Source organism: Zeus faber (genome assembly GCF_960531495.2).
Source record: "Zeus faber genome assembly, chromosome: 3".
NCBI classification, from domain to species: domain Eukaryota; kingdom Metazoa; phylum Chordata; class Actinopteri; order Zeiformes; family Zeidae; genus Zeus; species Zeus faber.
This window is the reverse complement of record NC_137190.1, coordinates 31,306,785-31,333,560: the sequence shown is the minus strand read 5'-3', so window position 1 is coordinate 31,333,560 and position 26,776 is coordinate 31,306,785. Positions and strand designations below refer to the sequence as shown.

The following is a 26,776-nucleotide window of genomic DNA, read 5'->3' as shown; positions in this document are numbered from 1 at the left end:
TTGTTCTAATTGGATGTTGTTGATTGCCAGAAAGGAAGCTCTGGCAAAGGGCAACTGTCGTCATGTTTTTCATTTCCTTTCTCCAGCAATGCCGCTATGAATCCAACCCCAGTCGCTGAATATTAAAAATCCAGAGAAATCCGGTTGTGGAGGTCCTCCTCTTTATATTATGTATCATAAAAAATGGGTTTTGCCTCCAATTCTCTTAGTAGAAAGTGGTTAGAATTGAAAATAAAAAAATTGTAGGGCGGTCAAAGTTAACGCGATAATAACACTAATTCATTTTCAACGCCACAATTGTTTTTTAATGTGATAACGCAACGGGGTGACGGGGCAAAGTGACTGAGAAGGCGGGGGTCGGACACAGAGCAAAGCCTTCATGTCCTCTGATCACGCAACCTGTTTTTTGGGGGTTTTTTTCTTTTAAAGAAAGGTTAAAAATACAAGAGATTTAGGAAAATATTTTAATGGTACACGGTTGAGGTGTTGTTTAAGCCGGTATGTCACAATGTTCTCGCGGTTTAAACTTCATGCAAATTGATTAAATTAAAAATGTATTCTGTGGCCCACATTACTTTGCCAGATTAATGAAAAATACAATGAAAGGTAGCCCACAAAAACTGGTAACTGCGTCCAGTTTAAACCACTGAAATGTGCGACTGAGTGATGCGTTCAAGACCCAGCGAGGCGTCAGAAAAATAGAAGCTGTGCAATCGCAATAACTCACAGAAAAACCACCACGTTTTTTCATATTTCATTGAAATTTAACTAATGGAAAATGTAATAAAAGGAAAAAAGTCAACAAATAAATGACATGACGTGGCACCAAACGGCCTCCCGTCACCCGTCACTGAGGGTGCAGCTCTATTTCCACAGACAACACAGTGAGTTGTAACAATGAGAAGTTCTGGTTTACAGGCAAACATGGACGGTTGTTTCAAAGACAGGAGGGTTGCGCTGTGTAGACCGCATAGTGGTAGTGGCTGCTCCGCAAGACGAGCGACCAGGAGACGACAGACCGGGCGGGAGCCCATGCAGCGTTCACTGTAAACTTGGAAAATCGCGGTGCGTTTCAGAGAACCCGGGAAACTGTAGAACGCACCAAACATGCACTTTACTGCAAAAATCTGTATCTACAAATAGCCTATCCCATATAAATAACTCCATTCCCTTCTATTTTGTACCCCCACTTTGTATTATCTTTTTGAGTCTTATTATTTTATTCCATTCACTAACTGCATTACGCATTAGGAATCAGTTGGTTTCAGTTAGATAGCTTGGTAGAAATGAGGTTAGCTATTATGTTCGGTTTAGTAACTATTGTGCATAATCTCCGGGTGCGTTGCAAAGACATTTCGCTGCATACAGTATATGTATGAACGTATGTATATGTATGTGACAAATAAACCTCTTGAATCTCAACACGACTAAACTGGACCCTGTGTATTGCTGCCCCTGCTATAGTAGTATTATTATTTCAATTGTGGTGAAAACCGGAACAATTAGGTGTTTTACAGATATTTGTTGGGCTTGAGTTTTCCATGTTATGATTTAATCATATTTTTTTTATGCTAAATGCAGTACATTTGAGGATTTAATCAGGACAATATTTGTCATTGTTTTAGGTTATTTGATTTCCAATAAACAAACATTTGCATAAAGCAAGCAAATTTGTCCATTCACCTGTTGATAAAAGTATAGAACATTTGAAAAATATCATTTTAGGTATATTTTGAACAGAAAAAAAAATGCGGCCATTAATTTGCGATAAATCGCGATTAACTATGGACAATCATGCGATTTACAGCGATTCAGTATTTTAATCGATTGACAGCCCAACAAAAATTGGTTAATGCTATGCTAAAATGAAATGTCTCAATAAGAACATATAATTCATGACAATGTTGATGTTAAATATTAAATGTTAATATTAATAAAAAGCATTGATGTGTTAAATATGCAAAGATGATGAACAGGCTTATTGGGTGAAAGGCAGGAACATACTGTCGATCTGTTCAAATTCACATCATTTAATGATGAAATTGCAAGAAAGTCTAGATCTGATCTTGTTATGAACTTCAATTTCAATTCAACTAGGACAAAAGTTGAAAGAAAAGTGGTTGTTTGGAGAGTTGGTGTTAAAATGAGTAAATGATGGTCATGACAGTCAGATTAATGGAAAAAACAAGTTCTTGGTTCATTTCAATAGGGGCTGTGTACATCGGATGGGCTGCCTTAGACTTCTGGAACAATAACCTTGCAGATGATCACAACGAAACAAAAAAAATAAAAATAAAACAACACTGCACCGTATCCAAAACCAAGGTTTTCTCTACTGACAACAGATCGTAATTGCCATTTATCGTTTGTTGTCAAAACTGTTGCAAGGGTTGGCAGCTTAGAGTACAATAATTAATGGTAGTCTGCACATTTTATGCAGCGACACTGTCGTAAACACTTTGTTATGTGCGTGGTGCGTGTTAAAATGAAATGACAAACCAAATGTGCCACCTGCCAAGAGAACAGGCGAGTCCATTCAAGGGCGGGTCACAGTGGAGTCGTTCTTTTTATAGATATAGTAAAGTTTATAAGACAAATGTATTTTAAATCCACAAAAAAATAATGTATTCCTTGCGTTGTGTAAACCATTTTACAAATAAATGTAACAGAGCCGAATGAACAGAAAAAAAAACTGATGCTGAGGCACGTTTTGCTGTCATTTGTAGTCGCGCTGCCTATGTCCTGTCGTCTGCTCTCTGTGTTTCTGAGTTTCACACACACACACCGTACTTCATCTTATCAGGACAGATTTCCAATCCGAGGAAATGTTTTTACAGGAAATGCTTGTTCTTCTTCTAGTCCGCCGCATTAACATGCCGACAGTGTCAACGCAGATGACTCCCACGTGCAAGGACTCAAACGAGCATCGAAACGCTTATACATCCATAGATAAATACACACACACTATTATAGGCATCCAAGTACTTACACACACAGGTACAAATACACACACAGTTTGGATGGACGCGGCCAAGAGTTTCCTCATATTGAGAGAAGTGAGGTAATATCTTGGTATTAATGTATACCATTGTATCGGCTGCAATTGCAAGCTGCAAGTAGTACCTAAAATATAAAAACGCAGAGAAACACTTATTACTGATGGTGCCTTTTTGAGGTTGGCCAACGCAGCGCCCGCAAAGAACCATTAGCGGCAGCGGGAACCAAAAAGTGGTAGAAGTGCACGACAAAATAAGGAGGCTCGCCCCTCAGTTGCACTCCATGGAAGTGCAGTAATCTGGAACATGTGCAGCAGAGAGCAAACCAAGGTGGAATTTTCCTTAAACTCCGTGACAAAAGCAAACTGTAGCGGCGACTTAATGAAAACCGAAACGTATCAAGAGCCCACCTGTCAGGGTGTGAAACGTCCTGCCAATTCCACCCCCCCCCTCCCTTCAGTAAACTTTTCTCTGGTAATATTCTCGAGACCATTTCTGCTTCCCCCTTACCCGACTGTTCTCACGAACGTCCACGGGAAAGCCCTGCGCATTGTGTTTTGTTTCCGTCTATTGACACTGATTATCTTCAAGAGCATCTTCAGAGGCCGTCTGAGGAACCACAGCAACAGGTGAAACTTCTGAGGGCTTGTTTGTTTATCTCCTTTTAAGAGGAGAGGCTCAAAATATACTGTCCCTTTGTCTGAAGTCTCTCTTTATTCTGTTAGACGTTATTAGAATTTGCCAAGTAATTTGCCACCGTAATATAACTTCACCACACCATGCCAAGAACTGAACTACCACCAGCTGTTCAAAAGCCATTAGACGAACACAGCAAACATTTATTATGGGGACACATTAGGATGATTATGATATTTTTGAAATAAATAAGAAAGACTGCTGCTTCTGTTGACGAGGAGCAACGCTTATTTAAGAAAACCGCTGGAGAAAGCTCCAAGGCTAAATCAAATGCACGTCAAAGAAACAAAGGTAAATGTGGTTACTTAAATGTCATGGCAAAAGTATAATTGGCGCAAACAAATCATGGGCTTTAGGGTGGTTTCTAAGGTCCCTGGTTGATAAAGTAAGTACTACCATCTTCTGCAGCTTTTAAGATATTTTCTTGGCTAAAAGAAAGCTGAAATACAATTCCCAATCGTCCCCACATCCTAATCCTGTGTCATTTCACCTTCCGAAAGGAAAAGCTTTCAAAAGAGGAAGCCTGCGGGACGTCCGCACACGATTGATTTGCTCAACCCCATAAAGCATGGAGGATAGAGGTGAAGTACGTGTATTCTTCTTCCTCTTTCAGCTGCTCCTGTTAGGGCTCGCCCCAGCGGAGTACGTGTATTAAAAAAAGAAAAAATAGGAAATAAATAAAGAACAAAAAAGAGGGCACAAAGATCAAAACAATATTTTCCTGACTATAGAACCAAGGTTAGGCTCTGAATTGGAGGTTAGGGTTGGATTTCATTACTTCACTAGCCACATGACAAAGGCCAGTGGACTTTTACTTCCACAGAATGTGCGGAACACACACACAAGTGAAATACAATGCAACCAACATCAAACATAATAATTACAGCAAAGAGCCATAAAGCACCATCTGTGAAGACGGGGCCTACAACAGAATGAGTTAAACCTATTAGCGGGAGGGGATGACGCTTTGTATGCCGCTGATGTGCTTGTGTAATTCTCAGAATTAGACACGTCTGTCTTCTTCCAGGTTTCAGGGGGAGCAGAATAAAAACAAACGCAGGCTGAAAAGACAAGTGGTGCCAAACGGTACTGCGGTTCACTCACCCCAGAGCAGGGATCATCTCTACTAATGAACGTCTCATTGTGTGCCATCATTTTGGGAAGTTTCTGTTCCATTACATTGACATTTTGGCTCCACTTGAATGGATTATGGCTTCATGAAACCCAGGTTGAAAAGAAATAACCTCACTCAGTTTCAGCTGTTTTGTCAATTGTTTCAGTTATGGCAATCCATCAAATCTCTATTGCTTGTACAGGATGTCTCTAATGTCTACGCTGGAGCGCTGAGAAAGCTTGCCGGCTTGAGACTGCAAACCTCAACAGCATGGTTTTTCTGGTGCTATTCAAGGCTCATTAGTAATCAGTTATCGCTGGGAGTGAGCACCAATTATGGGAAATTACACTCTTTGGTGTGAAAATTAATGAACGCCATTTCCAGCAAATCAACTGTTCATATATCAAGTATGCCTTCCTCAATTGCAGGTCCTCTACTAGTTGGCTGAGGTATTGTGTGTTAGAACTTCATCACTGAGCAAGTAATTTACTGCTTAATTTAAACATGCCGTGTCATAATTAGTAATGCTCAATTTACTGCTTTACTGAGAATATATACAGTATATATATATATATATATATACAGTATATATACACAGTATATATACACACAGTATATATATATATACACACAGTATATATATATATACACACAGTATATATATATACACACAGTATATATATATACACACACAGTATATATATATATATATATATATATATATATATATATATATACACACACACACACACACACACACACACACACACAGTTTAAACACAAATACAGATCCAATCAGCTTCAAGCCATATATATATATACATATATATCCTGTATATGCACACACACACACAGCATATACATATACACATATACAGATCCTATCAGCTTCAAGACACACACACACACACACACACACACAGTATATATACACACACATATAAATATATATATATAGACACATACATATTACTATTAGCAGCAGTGCTGAATATTTAAACCTATAATTAAGTGCTAATAACTGGATGAACATATAATATATAGGTATAACGCCAAACACTACACAGATACATATATATATACATACATATATATAAACACACACACACACACACACACACACACACACACACACACACACACACACACATAAATGTATGTTTTATATATATATATATACACACACACACACACACACACACATACATTTATACATACATATACTGAATATATACAGACACATAAATATATACACACATAGATATTACTATTAGCAGCAGTGCTGAATATTAAACCTATAATTAAGTGCTAATAACTGGTTGAACATATAATATATAGGTATAAAGCCAAACACTTGAATTGTGAACACTCTTGAAAATTGGTAAATCATTTTGAAAGACAAGCTGTGAAGAAATGACTAACCTCTGGTTTCTGTTCCAGCACAAATCGTGTGGGAGGGGGCAGGTCATGCAGCCAAGCAGATTTGAAGAATCAGAAGAAAGAGAAAAGAAAGATGCAGAGAGCAAAAATAAATAAATACAATAGAAACAGATAGAGAAGACGGAAGAGAAACAAAATAAATGAAAGCATTAGATTGCAGCAAGGTAAGGTGAGGCATAGAGGTAAGCTTTTGACACAAAGCCTTGGATCTAGGCTTGGGAGAACATTGCAGTCCCGGCCAAATATTGTGGTGCACAATATTGTCATCGTTGTTGGGTGGGGGGTAAGAGAGTGACGGAGAAAGTGCGCAAGTGAATGAGGTTTGTCCGTGCACTCTGCTGCTCTGTCCGTCGCTCCCCATGGTCCCGCGGACAGGGGGGGTGTGGGAGGGGATACATAGGAAAAAGAGAAATGATGTGCACTTCTCTACCTTGATAACGTCCTGGTCCTGATTTCCTAATATGCACGTGTTACTGCAAATCCCTGCTGGTCTCAATTATGAACATTTGGAGCACTGTATAATATGCACCAACTACTGATTTTCTTAATAAAATAATGTGCACTATGCTCGAAGTGGTTCATAGTTGACCTCATCATTATTTTTATAGTACCTTTGCATAGGTTTTTATTACTCTTTACCATGAGGATTATTAATGTGCCCTTGTGCTCTTTGTTAAATATACTGCATTTTTAATTTTGATAAATTGGAGAGGAATAAGCATTACTACATACAATCAATCTGGACACCCCGCCCAGGTAAAGCCTTTGGCTGGAAGTTCTAAATCTAAGTTGAAAATGCAGGATGCAGGATAACATGCATGATAACATGGCAGCATTGATAAATGACACATGGCAAATATACTTCAAACCAACTGTCACTTAGCTGTTGAGATTTTGCTAGACCTACTACTCTAAAGAGATCCTTTTTGGCAGACAAAAATGATCTTGCCCCCAAGTCAGTCTGTAACCATAATTTGATCAATAGAACTTTAAACATGGCTGCCAGACTCATTTTGCCAATCACAGATCATTTCACTGCAGTTTCAAATTACCTCCTTTAAGGATGTTGTAGCATTGTTCCAGAAGGTTATCAAAATCCTTACAATTTTGTAGTATCAATGGCAAAACTGGTTTGTCCTGGTTTATTTCCCAAAAACAGAACGGCCTTGAACATTTGCTGCTGGTGCTGATAGTTCTGTAAGGAATTCATATTGACAGACGCTTTCATTCAACCCACACAGGTTAAATGATCCTGTTTTTAATGGAAAACGGACTCATCTGGCTTGACAATGAGGGAGAGGCAGTCCCACAATTTGGGGTCGAACATTGTTGGACTTCATTGTGGTTGGGAAGAAGCCAAGTCTGTGCGGGTTAACTTTGGGGTGGACGTGGCTGTGTGAACCGTGGTGAATGTCAATAGCAGCGCTGCTAATACTGTATGTACATTTCCCTTCGCTCCTTTCCGCTGAAGCGACCGCCGAGGAAGGAAGGACTTGTATGCACACCTGCAAGCCCGTTTCTCAGCCTCAAAGAGACTACCCGTCAAAAAACCCCAATTAGAGCCCTCGGATGGCAAGGGAGCAGGGTTCGGAAACCGACAGGGTGGCATCATTAGCCATGCTTAATTCATAAACACAATGAGATAATCTCACTCATGGATGTGGCGATTAACTTCAGTGAACCCGCCGTGATTCATATTGCACCTGAAAGCTCCGTGAATAATGACGTCTGTCGCACGCTACCCCTGCTTACCCCCCCCCCCAACTGTATAATCTGTGTTCAAAGAAAGAGCCATAACTGGAACACTGGCTATTCATATCAGGAATCATAGTCCCTGTCAAATTTTAATATATTTTTAGGAATGAACAACCTAAATATACAAAAGAGGAGGAAATTGGTGTCGCGTGCATTTGCATGCCTACATGAGAAAGATGCTACTGAAGAGTGAATTATAATATATTGTCGTTAATTATTATTATTGTTTTTAATACTATTTTATATATATATATATATATATATATATATATATATATATATGTATTATTCCCCTATTTGTGAATGGTTTGTCTGAGACACAGCAAAGTGCAGTGCTTCACCATAAAATTTGTATAGAAAAGCTCAAGCGCCCCATGTGGTTCTGAATCACACTTAAACTAGAGGGTGATAATCAATGGAGCAGTCCTTCGTTGAGCACCTTTAAAGGATTAACTATATATCTATATATTTTATTTTTTCCTGTTTTCTTGGGGGGATAGATTAGAGCAGCACCACCATATTAAGACATAAATAATCCCCTCACAACTTTCATTTAAGAGTTTACAGGTTGTTCTATCTATGTTTTATGAGAAGATTGTCCTACAGGAGATAAGATATTTATTTGGAATAAACAAATACAACCTTTCCGTCACACTACATTGTAGCAGGATAACATCTCAGGAAGCCACTCGCACAAAATAGGAAAGCGTGACTTGAGTCACAATGGAAATTATTCAATCCTCACAGGCCCTCACAGTTAGAGCAAAGAGAGAAGAATGGACGTGAAGTTAGATGGGGGGAAAACAGGAGAATAATGCAGGAGGAGAAATAAGGCGCTGTGGCACAACAGACTGATAATTAGGAAGGTTCCAGGGGTTACAACAATGTTAGGGAAAAGTCAGTAATTCATTCAATGAAACTTCAGGTCGATGTTGAAGTTAGATGTACAAGGTCTACGTTGGGGTTTGGTTTGGAGGAACTTATATAAAAAGCCTCGGGGAGAACTCCTACATATCAAAGGCCGAGCGTGGTGGCCAGGCGGCTGACTTCTGAAGACCACTTCAGCAGTCAAGAGAAGCACTACTTCAAGAAGACAAGGTGGAGGTGGCGGCTGCTGTGGCGACAGCAAAGTCGGCGCTTTTGGCTTCTTTCAACTTCTCCCGAGGTGTTAAAAGAGCTCTGACCACCTTTCTAGTACAGACAGAAAAATCTTTCAAATGTGCACCTTCAGATCTCTCTAATACAGCTCCATGCTAAAAGGCTGGCATGGAAGGTAGAGAAGGAGGCCAGCGGGCCCTCTGAGGGGCCTTTCAACAGGTCTGTCCTCCAGGAGAAGACTCGGCTTGAGAGGTACATTTGTCAGACTGATATGGAAAGGCCTGCAAAATGTTGCATAATACATATATGAAGTGTAGTAGTTATGTTACCATTAAGGGGCCATGAGTAACATTTTGGTAAAGACCAGAATGTATTCCCTGAAATTGGCAAGTTTTGCATCCATGCATTTATTTTACTGTACCTCCACATCATATCTACAATATGTACACACATAGTACCGTGAGTTTTAATCAAAGCGCAGTTATGCACATAGTTATGCACATATCTGTATATACATAAGCATTCCATTTTATTTTTATTGTATTTTATTTTATTCTATATATTTTTATTTTATTCTATAAGTATTTAACTTACTGTATTACGTTTTAGGAGTCAGTTAGTCGGTCTATTAGAAATATATATATTTTTTTCCTAGGACATATTGTGTGTTATCACCGGGTGCGTTGCATTACATTTCACTGCATATATGTATGAAAGTATGGATATGTATGTGACAAATAAAAATCTTGAATCTTGAATCTTGAATCTTGTTATATGAAAGAAAGACAAAGTAAGAAACACCTGCGGAACGCCCAGGGATGGTGTTTAGCTGAGCTAAACATGGAGTGTCATAATTAGCAATGCAAGCACAGTGCTTTGCTTTCTAACGAGTGAGGAAAAAGGAAAACAACAAACTTTTCCTGGGGCAAAGTAAAAACCCAGGCCGCCATTGATTTACTATAGCTGGTCACAATCAGCCTTGATTTATATTGTCCATTTATATGGCCTTTTTCTAGCCAATGGCATGCTGCTGCCGTGGTTGCTCTGTGGGCTCCTCTGTTACCCCTCTTCCACCAAGGGCTGGTTTGGAGCCGGTGCCTAATCTGGAACTAGTTCTTAGCGTTTCAACAGCAAAAGAATCGGCTCTGGAACCGGAAAACTGGTTCCAGAGAAGCACCACCTTAAAGCTAGAAAATAACCAAGAACGGCTTACGTCAAGGGGCTGGGGACGGGGACAGGCAAGCTGGAGCAAAATATTGTGACTGCCAACGCTTCAGCAGTGGGGAATTCATGAACGTAAAATCTGGTCCATTGAGCTCTCAAGTGGACAAACCAAGTGGACATATTGTAAAATATATCATATTGTATTGAGTCGGAGCACACATTTTCTTTAAATTATCGAATGCACAAGATGTAACCTGCGGGCTCGTGCAGTTGCTCCAATGCAGTTCGCTTGGCAGCGGCAGCTCACTCGGAACAAGGGCGATCAGGGGACTGCCGAGTTCGAGTCCGCTCCGCACCAGCTTTTCAACATTCCCCCAAAAATTGTCCAGATTTTTATGAAAATTTTAATCATAATAATAATACTATACTTGCTTTCAGCACTTACATAGTGATTTTGTGTTCTGTCCCACTCTGTTTTGTCCCACTCGTAACTTAATATTAATTATAATCCTAAAAAAATATAGCTGCAGGCAGCAATACATGGGGTCCATTATCGACACCAATTTTAAATTTAAGTTCTCATGGAATGTAGCATCAGATCGTGCTGTTGCTCCGCTTTACCTCTGCATTACATCTAAAATGAGTTAAATTTTTTGAGTTTCCTTTGAATGCATCATCGACTCAGGCAATGACACGGTGACAAGTTTTCAGAGTCCTGCTGACACAGAATTACTAACACAAGGATACACTTATTGCGTGTTATAACTTTATCCTAAAAGTTAGAAGGTGGCCGTCTACTACCTGTAGTCCACAAGTGCGTCCTCACGGTGTCTCTGTGGAAGGAAATCACTCCGTGTGGAAGTTCACAGCAACACGGTTCCATTCAAAATGATTAAACACTGCATGTCCCCCAGAGACATTTCATCAACTTTTTAAACCTTCAGGACTAAAAAAAAAAAAAAAAAAAAAATGGACTCGATTCAGACCCATTGCTCTGGAGCTGCAAGCAAACTCCATGTGTGAGGACACAAACATGGAATATCTGTGTGTTATGACTGGCTCGAATGCCGCGAAATAAGGAGGGACACGGCACCGTGTTCGATTGAACAGAATGTTTATATTGACAAAAAGGGCTAAATGATAAAATATCAAACGAAACGCCACGCCAACGTCAGAGGTAATACAAGATACACACGCGCAGTTTTTTTTATACATGCAGTTTGTAACCACTACAGAGCTTGCGTGGGAATGGACGTTCATAGCCACAACCTGCACATTCGTAAGGTATGGGTGATGATGTCACAAAGCGGCTTACTCCACAAACTCATCTCGGTCCACCAGCCGACCAGAAGTTTTCAAAAGGTCAAAAAGGTCTCAGAAGGTTGGCAAGTTGAAATGACTGCGATCCGGCACTAGTACCAGCCCAGAACCAGAACTAGATTTGCGTTGGTGGGAAAGGATTATGTGTACTAATGTGCAGGGTGTGTGTACTGGGTCCTGCCACTGTTTAATTGTTTGTCACCTTATGCTGACTTCATTTGAATGTGAAAAAGTGTGAAAACTTTTTTTTTTTTTTTAAGGATTTGAATTTTTGGCACGGTTGAGCACTCTCACTCATCGGTTCCAGAATATTGTTATCCCCTACTTCATTGGTTCCATTCGACTGCAGAAACTCTTAATTACGACATTCTTATCAGAACGATAAATATACACCGGAACAGCGTCCTAAATCAGAGTTATCAGTCAGAACCGTGGGTATATTATTTCACAATTCAAGTGATTTCCAAGTGAAAGGGATTCAACTCATTAGTCCTTAGTAATTGCTACAGCTTCTGTATATAACCAATATTTAACCGAGTTAAGCTGACTGTTGTTATCATAGATGAATAACCATAGACTGTGTGTTGCTACATTGGGAGGCACTTTGAGATTGGTTTTGTCGTTTCACAGTTTTTAAGTGTACCATAGCTCTGAAGTTTTAAGTGCTCAGAAAGCATCAGACCTACAGTAATAACTGGTTGCAATGACAAACACTGGAATGTTCCAAGCTTTTAAATCTCAGCTCCCAAGTTGCGGCTACGAGCTGCCAAGTTCAAAAACAACGCAGCATGAATCTAGGAATCAACATTGGCAGACAGCAGCCACACCAAATAAAGATAAATTGCTAATTTGTACGATTTTGAATGTGTCTCCGTTAGTCTCAATTTTGTTACTACAGCACAAACTCAATATACATATATTTTTTGACAGGCCTGCATACTGTGATGCATTGAGAAAATTATCAAAAGGAAGTGAATGATGAAGCCATGCACAATGAACACCCACATGGAATTTCAAATTGACGACGATCAGTCTATTTGTCAGTCCGAAGAAGAAGGATGGCTGTAAAAATAATAGTTTGTGTGCAATGCTTCAAATAATAATTTGCTTGCCTTGTGTGAACGGTGGCAATATATAAATAAAAGGTTTATTCATTTTGACATTTAATTTCATTTGTGCTTATAGAACTGTATAATACAATTTTCGGACAATATTGAAAGACCCAGTTTACTTTTTTACAGGGTGAAAATTCTGTCACTTTGGTCATAGAATGTCTCCCAAATTTCTCTTGGGAAACAAGTAATCAATTTATAAGAAAGTATTGATAAAAATGTACTAGGTGTTATTGTATTGGGCGCAGTTTCCAATATAATGGAGCCGTTTTGGCTGTCTCGCCTTGTTTAAATAAAACGGCACAGACCTGTTGGCCTGTTGTATTTTACTGCTATTTACTTTACTTTCGGCACCAACTAAAGCATACAGATTCCAAAGTGGCCGACGAGAGGGAGTGCACTGCGAGAAGTAGCAATATCACCAAAATGTACAGAAGAAATGTGAGTTGACACCAGCTTTAACGGAGCAAATATGATTTTAGTTGCTGTCTGCACCTTCAGCCCTCATAGGAGGGGGACGTGTCATCTTTGTCTGTTCATGTTATAAGTACATTGGGACACAACCAAGCTTGTTAGCCACCTAGATAAAGGAGCAGTTTCACTGAACCAAAAAGAGGTTAGTTGGTGCTTTGCAGTTGTTTCACTCTTCTCATAAACGTTGTACATGCAAATATACAATAAACAAATGAAAATAAATGTGCTGTACATTCCAATTTTAGTTTAGCCAGCTCCCTTCCCTTACGAGTCACTCTGACTTATGGATAATAAGGGAAAACGTACACAATTTTGTACTTCACAGAGGAACTGTGGGAAAGAAGTGGGACAATATTTTACAGTCATAGACAGTTAAGAGTAGTCAAAAAAAGACCATAATGGTATACTACGAGGACGATTCAGAGACATGAAATGACTGAAGCAAATCAAGGCATTATTGAAGGCTTTTCAAGTTTGAATTATGTTATTAGACAGGAATGGGATTTCTTTGTTTGCCTTTTGTGTCACCTGAAATGTTGTTTCAATCCAGCCCGTCTTTCAAGTGGCTTCAAAGTCCATGATTGTGCCTCGTGATTACGAATGTGATTAAATTGATTATCGAAAAACTGATATGTCATTGTGTATAGGCGCAAACAATTTTGCAGTACGCCATAACACTTCTTTAAGGGCAGCTATGCCGGCGGCATGCTGCTTTGATCTGGTGAATCAGGTTGTGCAGGTGTGTGTGCCACAAGTGCCACTTTGTCTGACAAGTACAATCTCTGGGCAATAGCGGTCATTGACACCGCTGTAATAATTACCACTGTCATGTTCACCTTGAGTTGCTTGATTTAAAATCAGTTGTATTGAGTACGACATGAAAGGCAGGGGGGATAGAGGAGAAGAGAGAGAGATATTTTGATCAACCAGAGGTTGGCTGATAATGCAGCTGATATTGTAATGTGTGTACCGACGTATCGGATAATATTGAATGAGTCAACAGAGCACAGGACGGTTTACCTAATCGCATGGGACAATCTAAATCAGCGGGGTAAGAGCTTGAATCAAAGAGCTCATGCTAGGAAGAGCATCAGCGTCACTGTGTTGTCATAAAGACTCTCCTGATATTCAAAGAGTCACTTCACCTCCGGTTTGAGCCTGGTTTTTCAGTTCCCACTGGGTCAATGCGGGGCGATTACTGGGGATTGGACGGCCCTCCTTTGTCCAAACAATTTGAGAGCGCCACGAAAAATACTGATCCATCAGCAACCTCTGTGTGAGCTTGGTGCTGACAGAGCCACGCTAACTGTATGCAATACTGATCTGATGACATTTGTAAATAATAAAGCTAATATCATGAAAATGATTGATGTGTTTCATTAGAAAACAGTCGTATATTTCAGTTTAGAAAACGTCTCTCAGCACCATTCAACTTAACTCTACTGTGATCAATGTAGCAATGTAATCAGAAGAAACAACTGAATGTAAATGCATTTAATATATAACAAATCTCTTGTATGAGCAGGCACTTTAGATCCTCTACCTGTCCGAAGTAGACTAAGCTCTGCTAACTTATTTTCCTTCACCGCTGAATATGTAACTCTCAAGTCGCGTAGGATGGATTCAAACAGCTCCAAATTGCTCTGCTTTCTACTCTCCAGTTGATCGAACCTTCCCGAGTTCTTCATTCTCCATTACCCACCCTCCTGCTATCTGCTCACACGGGGGGGTAAGTGCAGACAAAACAATTAGGAATAGACTCTGGGTTCGCAGATGTCCTCTGACAGGCTGTGCTAAGAACAGCCAACCATTGTTACAATTACAAAAATTACAAAAATGCATGTGGCTGTGGGACGAGCACGGTTGTCAGTCACACCGGGGTATCAATAAGGGACGAAAGCCAAACAATTCATCATTTCTCCAATTCCACACCAGTGTGTGCACCTCTAAACTTGGGGCATAAGCATTTCAAGACAGCTGCCAATTGTACATACTAGGGTATATAAAAAAAAAATAACCTTTGTAATTGACATTAAGACCATGTCATAAATATGTGAATTACATGTGACATGTGACAGTACTTTACTTCAAAACTTAATTGATGGAATAAGAAGACAAAAATAGACACAGGCGCACACGTATGCAGCCACGTGCAGCGCGCGCGCGCACACACACACACACACACACACACACACACACACACACACACACACACACACACACACACACACACACACACACACACACACACACACACACACACACACACACACACACACACACACACACACACTGCTCTTTCCAAGGATATAAGGTAGTGTTAACTACAATTATTTATCAATAAGCTCTTATAAATATTCAAAAATATTCAAATATTCAAGAAGTTTATTTGTCACATATATATAAACATGTGTTCATACATATATGCAGTGAAATGTCTTTGCAACGCACCCGGAGATTATGCACAATAGTTTCTAAACCAAACATAATAGCTAACCTCATTTCTACCAAGTTATCTAACTGAAACTAACTGATTCCTAAAGCGTAATGCAGTTTGTGAATAGAATAAAATAATAAAATAAAATAAAAATAATATAAAGACTCAAAAAGGTTATACAAAGCGGGGGTACTAAATAGAAGGGAATAGAGTTATGTATATGGGATAGGCTATTTGTAAATACAGATTTGTGCAGTAAAGTGCATGTGAATAAAGTCCAAAGTCCAGTATGCAACAGTACGACACAGCAATACAGTAACAGCGAACAGAACAGCAATACAGCGCAGTATGCAGTAACCCAGAACAGTGATACAGTATGCAGGACAGTATGCTACGTACAGCAATTCTAAATACTAATTTAGGGTTATAATGCTTTTAAAATGTTTTTATTACTGATCAGCTTGAACAGTACACTATAACAGATATTGGTGAAGAGTGAGAATTAAATCAGTGAGAAAAATGAACCCTGAGGTGAATCGGGAGATGTGAGATGAGAAGCCATTTTTCAAAGACATTCGATAACTTTGAGACTGACATACGATTTTGGGGTTTCCAGGTGAGAACGAAAACGAGTGGGGGCGGAGTCAGGACAGTGTTGGTTCATTATATTTGAACTCATGGAAAAATATGTTTGGAAATGGCTTTGAACAAATATGCCTGATAACTGACGTAATGTAGGCAAAATGTTGTCTCAAAGTTAATAAAAACAAATTATGGAAGGAATGATGTGTCACAATTGTGTCACAAATACATATAATGCAATAAATACAAATGAGAAATGAGCAGTGAATACCATCATCTACAAATCAGTCTTAAGATTTAAAGACATGTATTTGAAATCCACAAATAAATAATGTATTACTTGCGTTGTGTAAACCATTTTACAAATGAATGTAACAGAACAAAAAACTGATGCTGAGACAATTTTTGCTGTCATTTCTAGTCGTATCGCATCTGTCCTCTCGTCTGCTCTTTGTGTTGGAGTTTCATCGTGGGCGGGGCAAGCAGCTCTCACGCACGCACAGAACCAGGTTTAGATAACGTGTTACTCGAGCCCGAGAGTCCATTTTATTCATATATTATATTTGTATTTGGGATATTTTAATATAATTTCACATTACAATCTGAATATTCTTAAGAATTTAAAGTTAATTGCTTTTTGAAAGGGTGTACTTGCATTATTATGCTATTATATTATCACTATATCAGTGGCAAAAAAATGTAATTTCATTAGAATGAAAATAATATAGTTTATCACAGTTATTTCAAGGACAAAATATTGTCCAACAAAAGTAGTTATCGTGACAGGCCTAGATGCAAGATGCATTTCCGATTTTAAAAAGGAGGCAACTTCATCTCTGGGTCAAACCGAATTGAACTGAAACAGTAACCTGAAAAGCATAAAGTATGAGCCTCACTGCTGCACCCAAGCATGTATTTAGGAGGAGGCACAATAAGCTAGAGCACAACATACTGTCGAACATAGCAGGGGAAAAAACACCAATTATAACACCTGAGGTGAGAGGAACCAGAGGGGAGCCAGAGAAACAAGATGGGAGAAACGCAGGGTGTGATAACAGAAGAGGGGCATGATGATTGATTGGGTTGTTGTTGGCATGTTTTAACCAATGTTTTGTAGATGAAGAACAGGAGTTGAGTTGGGGCAGAAGGCATATTGGTAAAACTGTGACACCAAAATCTATCTGAAGAGCATGCTGCTAACAGTTCGGTGTTCGTGGGGAGGAAAAGCAGATTTGGCCTCCAGATGCTGTTGACACCCTGCAGGGAAAAACACCTGGATACCAAGTCTATTTTGTTGCCTCCAGTTCCCTCTTTATAATGCAAGCTGATCGGTATAAAGGGTTGCAGTGCTCGTCAGTCATTGCCGTTGCGGGTAAAATAGTAAGTCTTACATAAAAAGCAAAAGAGGATTTACCGAGGCTGACTGCTTAGTTCCAAATCGAGAGGTTGTATTAAAATTAAGTTATCACCGTATTGACCTGAATACAGACGTGCCAACCTTGGTAAAATGATCTTGAGCACCACAACAGTGTAACAGGTAGTCCCTGTGGCGTTTGAGTTACTGCAGTTAGAGGATTCACACCGTAGCCGTCTCGTAACGAGGCTAATCACATCGCATGGAAGATACTACGGGTAACTAAACACAGTATACAAATGTATCTCATTTGGATATATCCCATGAAATGCATCATGTCGTAAAGTTACCGAAACATGTTTACCAACGAGAGATGGAGCGATTGCATTACATTGTCGTCTGATCATTTTGATTTTATATCCGTTATCAGAGAAATCAAATTGTCTCATCATTTAATCTCATTGGGTATATCTGCTGTACATCAATGACAAATACATCATGTGATCTGACCACGCTCACGTGACAGGACAGCTGCACATATGGACTCCCACTGCAATTTTCAGTTACCACAATAGTGAGATTGCTGATTTGGACACTGTGTGTTTATTATTGCAAATGTTTTACTGTGGAACAATAATAGAACATGAAACTGTCCAATAAAATTCCAATAAAATAAAATACAACATGGAACAGTCACTGAGTTCCAATAAAATGTGACCAATGTCACCAAGTTTCAGTATAATGCAACTTTTAACTCTCACTGAGCTTTAGTAGCACACAACATACAACTAACATGGAAATGTTATCCAATCTTAGAATATTGTCAGGCAATAGATATATAAATAATGTATCCAATCTTTCTAATTCACCTTCTTAAAGTACCACCAAACAGCCGACATTTTTTTTTCTTTCGCTCTGAGTCAACTACGCAACTACTTGAAATAACGTATCGGGTTTGAGTACATTAACACTGTATTGAGCATGTATATTTGAACAGCACAGAATCTGAAGATACATGTGATCGGCTGGACACCGGTCCGGGTCGATCAAGCTGAAAAGCTGCATCTCCATTACTGCTTTATAAGTTAACATTATGGTCACATTTATGTGTTCATTGCTTTCCCTCTTCCCATTTTACCTCAGAAATGCAGCCTCGGTGGATAATAAAGTACCGCTGCGTTCATTGGTTGTTGAGTGGGTGAGCGGAGAGGGAGGGGAGGGCTTACAGAACCACAGGTTGTTGCATCTGGTCCAATCCCAGGGATGTACTTTAAATACCCAATAAATGTAATGAGTTTTATATTGATTGATTTATTGTTTTTCATAATTTTATAACAATTATATATATATATATATATATATATATATATATATATATATATATATATATATTTGCGTAGTTTCAGCTGGCATTTCATACCTGCGTATTTTGACCAAGAATTGCTTGGTTGGTACACAAAATGCGTGCATGTTGGCAGGTCTGCGAATACAAGAGAGGATTTTTTTCCTGAAAATAACCTGAAAAGTTAGAGAAAGTGGGGTTATATTTGGGGTCTAGACTTTTAAATGTCAATATATGGTAGAATAATAAAAAATAAAACGTGTGCATTAGGAGGAGCGTTTCAATTAGTACCCTACCCATACCCTACAACCGTCGAACGCCATCGACACACCGTCCTCGTCCGAGCCACCACTCGCTCTCCTTGGCTGATGTAGTTCACTGGGAACCCAAAACTTTCCCACATGGCTGATTTAAAAGAAGCAGGTTGGTTTTCTAGCTCCTGTGTGTCAGACTCATTTATACTCGCCATCGTGTGACTGACTCAGTCAGACACTAATCAGCTTGAGCGAAGCTTAGCATGTTGCTAAAGGCTTCCTCGTGGAACTCGTGCTTGTGAAATTTGGTTCCGCATTACATACATCAATCTTCTCACATCGGCTACCGTGTACTCTCCGCACAACTGCATGCTGCTTTACTATTTTTTTCAAATAAAATGATTTTCTTCATAAAAACAAGATTTGCTCTTCAAAAAGTATTTTTTTTTTTTCCCCAAAAATGAGCCTTGAAGAATGAGGGGCCGTCCTTCAATCGGGTCAATACACAACAACAGATGGCGCAAAGATCTGTAAAAAATAGCGACTGACTGAAGCGAGCCACCGTCTCGCGCAGCTAGCCTAAGGTGACAGGGGCCTGAAAGATGGAGAGACAGTGAACGCGTCGAACGAAGTGGCTCAAAAGCAGGCCAAGTCAACCAACAACTGGGGAGGAGTGAGGCTGACAATTTAAATATTATTGTAATCAATGCAGCAGAGTCCTCAAACAACTGTTGAGCAGCCAGGAAATACGGTGTCACAGAACGTAATGTCCAAAGATTGCCAGCCCTCAAAGACCGTCTTAAAAATGCATACACTCAGAGAAAATCCTACCGTGGTCCCCAAAGTGGCCGCTTCCAAGAGATTGACATGAGAGAGTGTGAATACCTGACTGAAAAATGGAAAGCCCATTACCAGAGCCGTCATTCAGCTGAAGACATAAGAAATTGCCAAAGTGCTGAACCCACCATAAACTTCAAAGCTAGCCTCAGCTGGTGTTGAAGGAAGTCTTGCCCAGCGCTTGCCCTCAGACTTCAGAGAGAAGCTACTCGCGTCTTTTCAGCGCTATGTGACTGCCTTGAGGAAAAAGCACTCATACCCCCTGTGAGATGGGCAATACTGATCAAACGCCTGTGTATTTTGACATGCCAACATCTGCCACTGTATACAAGAAAAGTGATAAATCAGTCATTGTAAAGTCTACTGGAAACAAGAAGAGCCAAATCACTGTCATGTTGGCGCGCCTCGCAGATGGAACCAAACTCCCCCCATACGTGATTTTGAAATGCAGACTACCTAAAGAGGCAATGCCATTGCCAGCTGGCATTATCGTGCATGCCCAGGAAAAGGGCTGGATGGAGACTGAGCTTGTAATTTACTGGCCCAAGGTTGTCTGGGGCAGACGGCGTGGGGGACTCAGAAATAAGAGGAACATGCTAGTTTGGATGCATTCCATGGAAACTTGACTGAGCCAGTCAAAACTCAAGCGCGGCCCATGAACAGTGGCCTAGTGACCATACCGGGGGGATGACAAGTCAGCTACGGGTGTTGGATGTAGTCGTCAATAAGCCATTTACGCATAATCTGCATAAGGGGTACACAGAGTGGCTCCTGTCTGATAATCACGCACTCACACCGTCTGGAAAAATTCAGAAGCCTGCAGTACATCCGCTCTGTTAATGGATGCTCCAAGCATGGGATGCCGTTTCCCCAGAGAGCATCATAAACGGATTCAAGACATGCTGCATATCAAATGCCTTGGATGGCAGCGAGGATGACGTTCTATGGGAGGAGCCGGTGGAACCAGAGCAAGGGAGTGATGATAGCGAGAGTGAACACAGTGAGGCGGAGGAACTTTCCTTCACTGGAAGCAAATCGCTTTTTTGTCTATTTTGGATTCATTTTAAATCGGAATGAAAATAACAAAAAAAGAAAAAAAACCCACATCAGGCTCGAGCTGCAAGCTCCACCTTAAGCCCTGTTCATAAATCCGCACTGGCGGAGCGCAGTGCTGCGCGCCTCCCGCACAAACAGCGCAAAGTGTTTATAGCTGGCACATTCTCCGGTGCAGTATTCTCAGAAACTATAGGTAGCAGTAGAGGAAAAAGGACCATGTGAAGCAGGAAGTGGTAAACAAAGAAGAACGCGAGACAGGCTGAACGCACAGCATCGGAGCGTGTACCGAGGAGGAATGGCTGTTCATGGTGGTTGTATAAACGTAAAAATATATAGACAAATAGACAAAGTAACCTCCCTTACTCAAAAGATGGTTATGTGTCGGTAATAATGGAAAAAAAGACTTAACAATGGCTTAGCAGGTAGTAGGTGCAACTGTTAAAACTATGCACACTTAATGATCATATACGTATCAAGTCTGTAAATGTCAAAAAAGTCACACTGTCTGTAAAAATATTCCCTAACTCTCACTGATTAAAAAAACAGCCGACACAAAATTGAATTATCTCCATCATGTTCGGGAAGCTCCGGTGATGAGGGAGTTCAGGTGCTGGACCGGCCAATCAGAAGCCACGCTGCAGGAGCTGCTGAGTGACATTGACTGGGCCGTGTTTCGCGACACCCCCCATGATGTCAGCGAGTTTATGGAAGTGATGACGAACTTCATTGCTGAGCAAGTGGAAGATGTGGCTCCCACGGATAGTGCGATACCGTGGGTTGACAAATCCATACAGGACACACTGAACGCACGCACCGCTGCTTATGCCGCGTCGTGGCTCGTGTCTGGGAACATGGACAATTACAAAGCGGCGTCTTACCACCTGAGGAGGGCTGGGAAGGAAGAAAAGTGTCGGTACAGGGAAAGAGTGAATTCTCAGTTCTAGCTGTCTGACACCCGACACACGTGGCAGGGATTATGGACCATTACAGACTACAGAGTACCACCACGCTGAATTCCGACGCTTTCGCATTAGCCCCTGGTTAGCACAACAGAACCGAGGGCTCTGAGACAGGTGAGCACCAGGAGAGCAGCCGGTCCAGGAATGTTGTGAAGATCTGTGCCGACCTGCTTCCCCCAGTGTTCACCATCATATTCAACTTCTCCCTGGCGCAAGCCTTGGTGCCCAGAAAATTGGGAATGCGATACATTGAGGTGCATCAACAATCGTTTTGCTTGCTATATATACATATATACACACACACACACACACACACACACACACACACACACACACATATATAGACAAACAGAAAGATACAAAGAAAGATAACGCGCACATCTCATGAAAAAAGCAACGAAAAAACAACAAAGAAATGAAAGAACCACTGTTCTGATCTATGCCCAGCGGTTTGCGGAGTGAATTATGGAGACCCTGCACGCTTGGGACAGCGTGAGGTGAGATCATGGCACAGAAAGTGAGCAAGTTCCAAGAGATGCGGCTGAATATTTCATGGGGCGAAAACCGAAAGAACACTGTGTCATTTTTTAATCTTTAATGTCGATCCACATGCCGCTGCATTTAAGCGAGACAAAGCATGAGGGGTAACATGGCTCTGTAAATGAGCAGGACACACACACACACACACACACACACACACACACACACACACACACACACACACACACACATATATATGCAGAGTGCACAAATGCACTCAAGCAAGGCAGCAAAACTCCTGGTGTAACATCTCGGTCCAGCAGATACAAAGCTGAGGGCTTCTCCGTCGGGAGGAGAAAGTGAACAATACTGAGACAAAGAAGGAGGGAAGGCTAAAAACAGAGGGCGCCGCTTTGATTTAGATACATTAGACCCGGAGAAAAAGTTCAATATCCACCCGCATTTAAAATATATTATCCATTTTGTCCTTATCCTATTTTCATTCATTTTTATGTTTTCATTTGTGTCGATGTGTGTGAGCATTTAAGTGTGCATTTGTCGTACTTTTATTACTTTATGAATAATTTAATGTCCAATATCATGAATTATCAGACTACCTTTTTATTTAATTAGCTTATTTAGGCTCTTTTTGACTCTTTTGAACACCTCAGATGTGAATTTTATTATCATTTATCATTATCAATCTCAAAATGAACTGTTTGCAAAGTCTTCCTTAGGGCTGAGCGATAAATCAATATTATCATTTATCATCTTTCAGCAGAGTGTAGAGCACAGATACATCACAAACAGGCAATCGCAATTCTATTGCACAATTATTCACTTCCATCTGGATTTAAGAGGAATTTTTAAACCAGCGTTTGAAATGCTGCGACGAAAAAAAGTAAATCTGTTGCATTTCCATTAGTAAGGATAAGAAAAATAACCGTTTAACAAAATTTCGTACTCAATTTGTTCCAATGTATAATGTTAACAAATGCCTCTTATTTAAATGGCGGATGTGATTTATCACATGATGAGCAGCTTGTACCGTGATAGCGCAATAACATGCTCAGAAAAGACTGGTGGTGGTATGATATGAGGAATCACTAGTGCACTCCTTGTTGTATGGTCTGAATAAAAATAAAGTTCACTTTAACTTTGAATTTGATTAGTGGAGTAGCCAATGATACCAGAGGTACTTATATTTTGAAAACTACACAGCAGTGTAGAACTCCTCCGCAGGAATCATTCCAGGTAGGCCGGATGCATCCGGACGGCAACGCCTCTGATAGAGACGTGATATGAGCGTCCTCTGAGGAGAAGCAGAAACACCTGTCTGGCTGTTTGTCTACCTGCGTGCCGCTTAGATCCGTTTCCATTATTCAACATTTTGTCAGGGAGGAACAAGGGCACGAGGGGGTGTTCTGGGTGTTGTACTTGTGGGGAGGAGGATGTGTGTTTGTGTGTGTGTGTGTGTGTGTGTGTGTGTGTGTGTGTGTGTGTGTGTGTGTCTGGGGGGGGGGGTCGATCTTGTGTGCCTCGAGAGTAGCAACATAGCGTTATGACAGGTAGGTAACACCTGGATGAATAATTCAAAATGGCGTAAGCTGAGCCCAGCCCGGCGAGAAGACGCTGAAAGAGAGCGTGTGAGACAGAAAAACATGAGCGACGTGTGAATAAATCATCAGAGGAGGGACTAATAGGCTGATCGGGAGTTTTTGAAACATCCCTCGCCGCCACTCCCTCGCTCTAATTGTTCCGACACCGTGAGGCATGAATATTCTCGGCCTTGTCAGCCATACCGCTGTATACAGCTGAAAAGCAGCGGTGGCTGCCTGGAGGCAGCCAGGCCCCCGTGTTCCCATCACTGGAAGCAACGTAAGGTATTGATTAAATAAGGCTTCACAACAGACAAGATGCGCAAGGAGAAATAACTGATCTACTTCATTTGGTGCTTATGAGATCTCATCTCGTGGCTGCAACAGCATAGGAAATTAGACCCAATTGAAGCCTAACAAATGAGTCCTTTCTGCTGTCATGCATATCCCGCCATCCTTTTTATTGAGAGTGATAAAAAGCAATTTGACTGCTAATAAGACGCCCGGAGCACTGACACAAACGTGGAAGGCAACATTTGTTCCCGCGGCTTTGTCTGTTACGCCGTGAAACAAGACGCAGGCAGCCCCAACACACACACACACACACACACACACACACACACACACACACACACACACACACTTTGACCACTGTGGCTTCAGTGAGAAGTTGTGCAATTGACTTGCCAGGCACATTTAAAATGGAAGCTAAATGTCTGCAATGCTCTAAGCTAGAGAGAGAGAGAGAGAGAGAGAGAGAGAGAGAGAGAGTAAGAGAGACAGAGACAGAGAGAGAAAGAGAGTAAGAGACAGAGAGAGAGAGAGAGAAAAAGAGAGACAGAGACAGAGAGAGAGAGAGAAAGAGAGTAAGAGACAGAGAGAGAGAGAGAGTAAGAGAGAGAGAGAGAGCCTGCAGGAGGGGAGGACTCACCTGGTCGTTGCGAGCCAAAGGTAAAAGCCAGTCTGCTGAAGAGCTCAGGGTTGGCGTACTGGTCCTCGTTGGCGCACACCCAGAAGCAGCCCTCTGACATCTCCTGGGGACGGATCTCAAAACGAAAACAAAAAAAACAACAACGTCATTATATGTACAAACAGTGGAGCAAAAAAGTATTTAGTCAGCCACCAATTGTGCAAGTTCTCCCACGTAAAAAGATGAGAGAGGCCTGTTATTTTCATCATAGTTATACCTCAACTATGAGAGACAAAATGAGAAAAAAAAAATCCAGAAAATGATATTGTCTGATTTTTAAATAATTTATTTGCAAATTATGGTGGAAAATAAGTATTTGGTCAATAACAAAAGTTCATCTCAATACTTTGTTATTTACCCTTTGATGCAATGACAGAGGTCAAACGTTTTCTGTAAGTCTTCACAAGGTTTTCACACACTGTTACTGGTATTTTGGCCCATTCCTCCATGCAGATCTCCTCTAGAGCAGTGATGTTTTGGGGCTGTCGCTGGACAACACGGACTTTCAACTCCCTCCAAAGATTTTCTATGGGGTTGAGATCTGGAGACTGGCTAGGCCACTCCAGGACCTTGAAATGCTTCTTACGAAGCCACTCCTTCGTTGCCCGGGCGGTGTGTTTGGGATCATTGTCGTGCTGAAAGACCCAGCCATGTTTCATCTTCAATGCCCTTGCTGATGGAAGGAGGTTTTCACTCAAAATCTCACGATACATGGCCCCATTCATTCTTTCCTTTACACGGATCAGTCGTCCTGGTCCCTTGGCAGAAAAACAGCCCCAAAGCATGATGTTTCCACCCCCATGCTTCACAGTAGGTATGGTGTTCTTTGGATGCAACTCAGCTTTCTTTCTCCTCCAAACACGACAGGTTTTTACCAAAAAGTTCTATTTTGGTTTCATCTGACCATATGACATTCTCCCAATCCTCTTCTGGATCATCCAAATGCTCTCTAGCAAACTTCAGACGGGCCTGGACATGTACTGGCTTAAGCAGGGGGACACGTCTGGCACTGCTGGATTTGAGTCCCTGGCGGCGTAGTGTGTTACTGATGGTAGCCTTTGTTACTTTGGTCTCAGCTCTCTGCAGGTCATTCACTAGGTCCCCCCGTGTGGTCCTGGGATGTTTGCTCACCGTTCTTGTGATCATTTTGACCCCAGGGGGTGAGATCTTGCGTGGAGCCCCAGATCGAGGGAGATTATCAGTGGTCTTGTATGTCTTCCATTTTCTAATAATTGCTCCCACAGTTGATTTTTTCACAACAAGCTGCTTACCTATTGCAGATTCAGTCTTCCCAGCCTGGTGCAGGTCTACAATTTTGTTTCTGGTGTCCTTTGACAGCTCTTTGGTCTTGGCCATAGTGGAGTTTGGAGTGTGACTGTTTGAGGTAGTGGACAGGTGTCTGTTATACTGATAACGAGTTCAAACAGGTGCCATTAATACAGGTAAGGAGTGGAGGACAGAGGAGCCTCTTAAAGAAAAAGTTACAGGTCTGTGAAAGCCAGAAATCTTGCTTGTTTGTAGGTGACCAAATACTTATTTTACCGAGAAATTTATCAATTAATTCATAAAAAATCCTACAATGTGATTTCCTGTATTCTTTCCCCCCATTCTGTCTCTCATAGTCAGAGTGTACCTATGATGAAAATTTCAGGCCTCTCTCATCTTTTTAAGTGGGAGAACTTGCACAATTGGTGGCTGACTAAATACTTTTTTGCCCCACTGTATATACATGTATTGG

The 26,776-nt window shown here is 40.8% G+C and overlaps 1 protein-coding gene across 1 annotated transcript in view; it reads right to left on the bottom strand.

Moving 5' to 3' along the window:
* Positions 1 to 26,776, bottom strand: part of LOC307227896 (protein diaphanous homolog 3-like) — a gene marked incomplete at its 5' end in the record, with an annotated part of 362,969 nt that overhangs the window by 181,577 nt on the left and 154,616 nt on the right. Inside the window, one exon of the mRNA XM_079997337.1 lies at positions 25,000 to 25,114. Coding sequence (XP_079853463.1) covers positions 25,000 to 25,114 — 115 coding nt within the window. The remainder of the gene's footprint in view (positions 1 to 24,999; positions 25,115 to 26,776) is intronic.